The sequence below is a fragment of the Squalius cephalus genome (assembly GCF_949319135.1).
Source record: "Squalius cephalus genome assembly, chromosome: 8".
Classification (NCBI taxonomy): Eukaryota; Metazoa; Chordata; class Actinopteri; order Cypriniformes; family Leuciscidae; genus Squalius; species Squalius cephalus.
Genome location: NC_137129.1, coordinates 33,762,444 through 33,770,580, shown reverse-complemented (window position 1 = coordinate 33,770,580; position 8,137 = coordinate 33,762,444). Strand labels below are relative to the sequence as shown.

The 8,137-nt window shown below is 35.4% G+C and overlaps 1 protein-coding gene across 1 annotated transcript; it reads left to right on the top strand.

Annotated features, from left to right (window-relative positions):
- Positions 1-959: 959 nt before the first annotated feature.
- Positions 960-6,959, top strand: ndufv1 (NADH:ubiquinone oxidoreductase core subunit V1). Its single transcript, XM_079880151.1, has 11 exons — positions 960-1,056; positions 2,121-2,309; positions 2,393-2,475; positions 3,469-3,639; positions 3,751-3,934; positions 4,965-5,154; positions 5,256-5,468; positions 5,567-5,733; positions 6,064-6,145; positions 6,247-6,392; positions 6,487-6,959. The coding sequence occupies exons 2-11, from the start codon at positions 2,127-2,129 to the stop codon at positions 6,562-6,564; spliced, it is 1,497 nt and encodes a 498-aa protein (XP_079736277.1). The 5' UTR covers positions 960-1,056; positions 2,121-2,126; the 3' UTR covers positions 6,565-6,959.
- Positions 6,960-8,137: the final 1,178 nt, after the last annotated feature.

Sequence of the window (8,137 nt, the reverse complement as noted above, 5' to 3'; positions counted from 1 at the left end):
TAAGCCACAGTTAAAATTATTTTGATTTTTAAATTGTAAAATTGATTTCATTGCATATGTCAATGTCAAACCAAGTGTCATCAGTTTCCCTCAAGTTAACACAGATGCAACAAAATGTGTAGATCATCGCCTTTAAAATATGACACTTGGTTTGCTATTTTGTCATCTATTTTTTGTTATCTGATTTTTTTTTTTTTTATACAAAAACTTCCATACACTACCGTTCAAAAGTTTGGAGTCAGTAAGATTTTTTTTTATGTTTAAAAGGCTGCTTTTAAAGTTCACTTTAAAATGAAAATTCTGTCATCATTTACTCACCCTCAAGTTGTTTCAAACCTGTGTGAATTTCTTTTTTCTGAACACAAAACAAGATATTTTGAACATTGACTTCCATAGTATTTTTTTTTTCTCCTAGTCATCAAGTGTCTAGTACCGACATTCTTCAAAATATCTTCCCTTGTGTTCAGCAGAAGAAAGAAATTCATACAGGTTTGGAACAACTTGAGGGTGAGTAAATGAGGACAGAATTCTCGAACTTAACGTTTCAATTCCGAGTTTCACTTTGTAAACACGGGTTACAGGTTGCCTGGAACGCGGCATTAACATCTCAATTCCGAGTTTCCAATTTGTAAACACGACTTCTCTTTGTTATTTATCTGGTCCTGAGGGAGCCCACGTGGAGCGACATGCAAAGACTGTAAACTGACTGTAAACAAAGTAAACTGACCCAACAGGTGGAACCAAGCATTTTTAGAGTGAATGCAACTAAATGAGAACATAATATTTTATAAGAATGGAATTAGAATCGACGTATTTTTCTCTTACGATTATTTCAAAATTCCTGATTTAAATTACCTTGATACCTGGTATAATGGTATCTATCTTGATCTTACTAATGTCTCTAAAACATTGTGTTGTGTAACCCAGATATGTAAACATATACATAAGAGCGCCTCCACACATAACAGGTCGAAGCCGTTATTACATCCGGGTCGGTCGCTGTATTCCTTCCGCTCTGTCTAAATTTCATAACGCTGATCCAGGGAGATCACGAAGGTAAGCAGCGGTTCGGCTCTTTCGCTTGATTCATCTATTTACAAAGCAGGGGTTAGGCATTTTGTTCCTAAAAATTGATGTCAATAAATCCCGACCCATATACTTTCTGTAACGTAAATAAATCGGAATGTAAATGTTGTGCACTGCCGTAGTCCCTCAAATGTCATGAGCGTAAATATGGAGGTCATTGCGGGACGAGTATATTTCCAATAAGTTCATTTACTGTACTACGTCTAAATGAGTTTGACTTGTGTGTTTATGCAATAATGTATCATTTTGGAGGTTGTCTTTGATCTACATGAATGTGTTTGTGGCCGCTGCTGAACTAGTTGTCTTGTGTAACTGTTCCTTTCATTAAATTTGACTGACAGTTTGATGTATTTTTAGTTCATATATGAATTATGTTATAGTGTTGAACATCTAAAGTTTGTGTTGTGAATTACTTTTATACATGCTATTATTATTTTGGGGTGTTTAGTGCTTGTCGTCGTCAAGCATTCAAACATTTTTGTAAACATGTAACGTTAATGCGACATCTTATGCAAGCATAACAATGGAAATTCTTTTATTGACAATATAGGCCTAACTATAAATATATATGAAAAATGTATGGAATTATGTGGGATTCATGAGGATATTTAATTTTTAGTGCTTTTAGGACATTTGCAGATTCAGTGTTATTTCAATAATATATTCTCTTAAAGTATTTATTAATGTTTAAAATTAGCTTTTATTTGTATATTTTCGGTTTTTATTTTAATTTTGGTATGTGCTTTTGTTATTGTGATTAGTCTTTTAAATATTTCTATTTATAAATATTAGATGAAAAACTTAAACTTATTAAAACGTACATGACGTGTATGATTTGAAGTACTAAAATTAAATATTTATATTTTATTTTATATCAGCTTTATTTCAATTATGAAACACATTTTTTATATTATAAGTTTTAGTTAACATTGGCAGCACAGGTTGTTAGGACTGGAGTTGTTATTAAACCGTGTTCCGCCACGTTACGAGGGAACCTCTCATTCTCATTGATTTTTTTCATCAATCTCTTTCAGAAAAGGATGTTGTCCTGTCTCGGCTGTCCCGTTCTTAGCCGGGTGCTGACCAGTGGGGCTTCGCGTGCCCCGGTCGTGGTTGCTGCTGCTGGTGCATCTCGCACTTCTGTAGCCGCCACAACCACCAATACCTCTCTGCCTCCCCCAAACTCCATGACACTGGTGCGGTACAACAGCACAGCTCAACAGGTGACTATATTCATACAGCAAATCTACTGTGTGCATAACTGATGATCAATGCAAATGGGCTATAATCAGTGTGTGTCACCCAGGAAACACCAAAGAAGACCAAATTTGGACCTCTAGCTGACCAGGACAGAATATTCACTAACCTGTATGGACGACATGACTGGAGGTAAAAACTTTTTTAATTGTATTATGAATATATATATATACACACACACACATATATATATACACACACACACACACACACATATATATATATATATATATATATATATATATTAGGGCTGTCAAACGATTAATCGCGATTAATCGCATAAATCGCATCCAAAATAAAAGTTTGTTTTTACATAATATATGTGTGTGTATATGGAGTATAATTATTTTCTATATATGCATGTATATATTTAAGAAATATTGTGTATATATATTTATATTATATATAATTTATATTATATATAAATATTTTATATATAAATAACACATTTTATATATTATTAAATATATATGCATGTGTGTGTATTTATATATAGAAAATAATTATACTCCATATACACACACATATATTATGTAAACACAAACTTTTACTTTGGATGCGATTAATCGCGATTAATCGTTTGACAGCCCTAATATATATATATATATATATGTATACACACACACACACACATATATATATATATATACATATACATTTGTTAAAAAATACAGTAAAAGCAGTAATATTGTGAAATGTTGTTACAATTTAAAATAAGATTCCACTGAAAATTCCAGTCTTCAGTGTCACATGACCCTTCAGAAATCATTCTGATATGCTGATTTGCTGCTGAATTATTATTGCTCAATTATTGATAAGGGTTCTTTTTTATTATCAATTTAAAAAATATCAGTTTTGCCATCACAGGAATGTATATAAAAATATATTAAATTAATGTGACAATAATGCAGTTTTTAGTGTGTTTTTGATTAAAAAATAGCAGCCTTGGTGAGCATTAGAGACTTTTGTTTTTACATCTTTTGTTTAATTTTAAATTCAAAAAATCGTTTGACTGGCATTGTGTGTATAATACACAGTGTGTATATACATTTAAAGTATACTGCATATATTAAGTATTATTATTATTATTTTATCGTCAGTGCATGTGCTCCCCATGTTTCTCAGGCTGAAAGGTGCCATGAAGAGAGGTGACTGGTACAAGACCAAGGAGATTCTGGATAAAGGAGTGGACTGGATCCTGAATGAGATTAAGGTCTCAGGTCTGCGAGGCCGAGGAGGTGCCGGATTCCCAACAGGGATGAAGTGGAGCTTCATGAACAAGCCCAGTGATGGCAGGTGGGTTTACGTCTCAACAACTAAGATCGAGTCAGGGGTTGCTGCAGATGGATCCGCATCTAGCTTTTTGTTATTTGGATCAAATCAGGTCATTCTCTTTTTTCCGCTCAGGCCTAAATATCTGGTGGTGAACGCTGATGAAGGAGAGCCCGGTACCTGTAAGGACAGAGAGATCATGCGTAATGATCCCCATAAGCTGATCGAGGGCTGTCTGGTCGCTGGCCGAGCCATGGGAGCACGTGCTGCATACATCTACATCCGTGGAGAGTTCTACAATGAGTCGTCCAACCTGCAGGTGAAAAACAAATATTTGTGTAATATCGCTCATTTTTTAAAGAGACAAAGGGGGAAAAAACTGTGATTGCTAAGCTCAGTACCCAAAAATGGCCCAGTACCCAGGCAGCATTTTAAGGCATCACAGTCACACTTCTGATTCAAATGGCCAAAACCTAAGACAAACATCGCATGTTTTGGACAAACATTGTGAAATAATAAATCCAAGATGTAGAACTGAAATTAATAAATACTAATATTATGATTTTATAATTGACTTTATTCAGCAAGGATGCATTAAACTCGTCAAAGGTGACAGTAGACATTTATAATGTTACAAAAGATTTAGATTTCAAACAAATGCTTTAAAAAAAAAACCGTTCTATTCATTGAAGAATCCTAAAGAATTCAATATTATTAATTAAAAGAAATATTTCTTGAGCAGCAAATCGGCATGTTAGAATGATTTCTGAAGGATCATGTGACGCGGAAGACTGGAGTAATGATGCTGAAAATTCAGCTTTGATCACAGGAATAAATTACTTTTATAAATATATTCAAATAGATTTATTAAAACAATAGATTTTTATTGTAATAATATTTCACAGTATTTTTGTTTTTACTGTATTTTGATCAAATAAATGCAGCCTTGGTCAGTATAAGAGGTTTCTTTTAAATATTACAAAAATAATATTTATCAATCTTAGAAAATCTTACCCACCCCAAACTTTTGAAAGGTAGTGTATATTATTAACATTACACTATCTATTTTATAATTAGTTTATAAATATAACATTCATATTAAATCTACTTTAAGTTCAGTTAAGAATAGTATTGATAAAAGATGGTGTATTTAAAAATGTAGATTATTACTTAATATCTGTATGTGCTGTTTTATTTGCGTATTAGCGTTGTCAAACGTTATCAAAATGAATTGTGAGTCAAATCTCCTGTGCAAAGGGGTTCATTTGAGTAAATGTGATAAAATGCACTATACGGTAGATAAAGGAAGTGATGTATTGACCTTGTGTGTTATGTGTGGTTTCACTCAGGTGGCCATTAATGAGGCTTATGCAGCAGGGCTGATTGGCAGGAACTCGTGCGGCTCAGGTTTTGACTTCGACGTGTTTGTGATGCGCGGCGCGGGAGCGTACATCTGCGGAGAGGAGACGGCTCTGATTGAGTCCATCGAGGGAAAACAGGGAAAACCTCGTCTGAAACCCCCTTTCCCTGCTGATGTGGGTAAGTCAAAAATTGCTAGAATTGTTTTTTTTAATATACATGACCTGAGAGAAATGTCATGCTATATGACCAGTTATAAATGTAACATGGTCTTGTTGCAGGCGTGTTTGGCTGTCCAACAACCGTTGCCAACGTTGAGACAGTAGCTGTGGCACCAACCATCTGCCGTCGTGGCGGCACGTGGTTTCTGAGTTTCGGCCGAGAGAGAAACTCTGGCACGAAGCTCTTCAACATTTCGGGCCATGTCAACAACCCCTGCACGGTGGAAGAAGAGATGTCCATTCCCCTGAAAGAGCTCATTGAACGGCATGCAGGTACACCTCATACTATCTGTACACAGACATTTTTATTCATTGTCGAATCATGTCCACTCCTGAGGATTATTGATCCATAATTCATCCGATCCCTGCAGGCGGCGTCCGGGGTGGTTGGGATAATCTCCTGTGCGTTATTCCGGGTGGTTCTTCCACGCCACTAATCCCACGTAATGTGTGCGACACCGTTCTCATGGATTTTGATGCCCTCGTTCAGGCTCAGACCGGTCTCGGCACAGCAGCACTTATTGTCATGGATAAATCAGTGAGTCCGGTTGTTAAATAACACACATGGTTACGTTTCTGTGGACACGGACAACTTTGAAACTTTATTTTCTCCTCTTTTCTTCACTGCAAATTCCTATTAGCATTTTTTACGATAGGAAACACAATAGGCTAGATACCTTATTTTTTGAATGATCTGTCTTTGTACTGTCTATACAGTAGCTTAAGCATTCAGATCATTTATATCACATAGCACAAAAGCTCTAGACATTACCATTACCAAATTGTCATTTCCGAATTGGCGGTGGAATTTAGTATTGGTGCATCTCTACTTTTTTTGTAATTAAAAAGAAGTTTTGCCCCTTCACAGACTGATGTTATTCGAGCTATTGCCCGCTTGATTGAATTCTACAAGCATGAGAGCTGTGGGCAGTGCACCCCTTGCAGAGAGGGTATGATCATTTATGTGAATGCACATTTTTCATTTTTTTATCTGTGCAATATGTTTTATTACAGTGAATATTTACTAGTCTGTCTTTTCTGTGCCTCTCAGGAGTGGACTGGATGAATAAGATGATGTGGCGCTTTGTGAAAGGCGATGCAAAGTCAGCAGAGATTGACATGATCTGGGAGATCAGCAAGCAGATTGAGGGCCACACCATCTGTGCCTTGGGAGATGGAGCCGCATGGCCAGTTCAGGTAAAGCCAGAGTATTTTTTTATTTTTTTTTAAATGTAAATGGATAAATATATCTCCATGATTAATCTGTTTCTTTATATTTTGTTGTTCTTAGGGATTGATCCGTCACTTCCGCCCGTTAATGGAGAACAGAATCGCAGACTTCAAACAGAAAGAGCAGGCGCGCGCTTGAAGGCCCCATATCTGTGTCCGTTCTCACTCATCCTATCACTTATTTAAGCAAAACCTACATTTTCTCTCTCTCACTGATGTGTGAACTGCTGGCATCCATCTTTTGTTTCTATTACATATATCAGTGGGATTGAAGATAAATCTTTAAATAGTTTTAGCGGAGCCTATCCCATTATGGTGATGGACTCAACAGCATACTCGTGAGTTTGGATGACTTATGACACATTATAGAGTGGAAACTGTTTGAGCAGATACCATCACTCAATACTGAGTAAATGGTAATGGTTGATGAAATTATGTTAAATCCTACTATGATGTTATGGCTGTTTTCTTGATAAGAAAATCTTGCACTGTATAAACACTTCTTCATGGAAATAAAGAGCCTAAAACTTATAACAGTGTTTTTTTGGCTTGGTCATGAACAGAGATTGAGTTAGGTGGACGCAATATTTGGACGAAAGTAAGTCTTAGTGCTTCTTGGTATTCAAAAAAAAGAAATAAATGGGGAAAGGGAATATTAAGATCAGTTTTCTCATTATGTTTAATCCCATTGTGAAAATAATGTAATCATTCTTTATATATAGTCTTGCTTTATATCGATAGTGTTCTAATTTACTAATACATTTATTTGACTTTTCCAGTTCAAAATTACAACAGATTGTTTTTAATTAGAATTTCTAAAATCATTTTTAGTAAGATTGCAATAGAGGATTTTTATTGAAATTCTTGAAATTAATAGACTTTAAAAAGTCTCCAAAAATCTCAATGCACAGCATAATCAGAAATCTGAGAAACTCTTCAGCTTTTGGACATCCTCGATTTTACATTTGTGCCTTTTTGTCGCGTTGTCAAAGGTAAGATAATCTGTTTCTCAGTACTAAGTGAGTTACTGGGATTGTTTTTATCGACAAGTAGCCTCAGTTCAGTGGGTTTCCAAACGCAGTTGCTCAATCCTGCAGCTGTAAGTTATGGCCGGGTTGGGATATATCTGTAAGTGAATGATTTAAAATTATTATTAGTTCATCTTTTCCCCCAAACTTCGCTCTGTTGTTCTGTCCGTGCTGCTTCAGGTCCCACCTTTTTTAATGGGGGCCCACATGGGGAGAATTTAAGCATACAAAGTGGTATACACATATGCAGATGACGTGACGCATGTTTTTTCTGTAATTAAGTGTAAATGTTTACTGAACTGCATTTCTCAACTAAAACACATGCCAGTGGGGCATAGAACATCATTTTATTTCAATATTATGATTTTGGGACGTAAAATGTATTTGGTGTTGTTCATATTTCAAGGTGAATAGCAAAATGTCCTGCGGTGTGACTGTAACATTGATGACTCATCAAATGTAAATATTAGTAAAGTAAAGCAGATATGTTTGGAGCAGCAAATAAATGCCTTGGCATTATTTTGTATGTATTTACTTAAGTTTTCAAAATGCTAAAAAGTACTAAAATAATATTTAATGTACATTTAGTTTTGAAACACAAATGCTGTCCTGCAGTGTGACACATAGGATATTAGATTTTTGTACTGGCAGTTACATGGACAGCCATAGGGGTCCTTTAGTCAA

Excerpts from the sequence above, each read along its gene's own strand:
- ndufv1 (XM_079880151.1), top strand. The coding sequence starts at position 2,127 with ATGTTGTCCTGTCTCGGCTGTCCCGTTCTTAGCCGGGTGCTGACCAGT. Across the intron at positions 3,640-3,750 it reads AACAAGCCCAGTGATGGCAG|GCCTAAATATCTGGTGGTGA; the intron begins GTGGGTTTACGT and ends TTTTCCGCTCAG. Across the intron at positions 6,146-6,246 it reads GTGCACCCCTTGCAGAGAGG|GAGTGGACTGGATGAATAAG; the intron begins GTATGATCATTT and ends TGTGCCTCTCAG.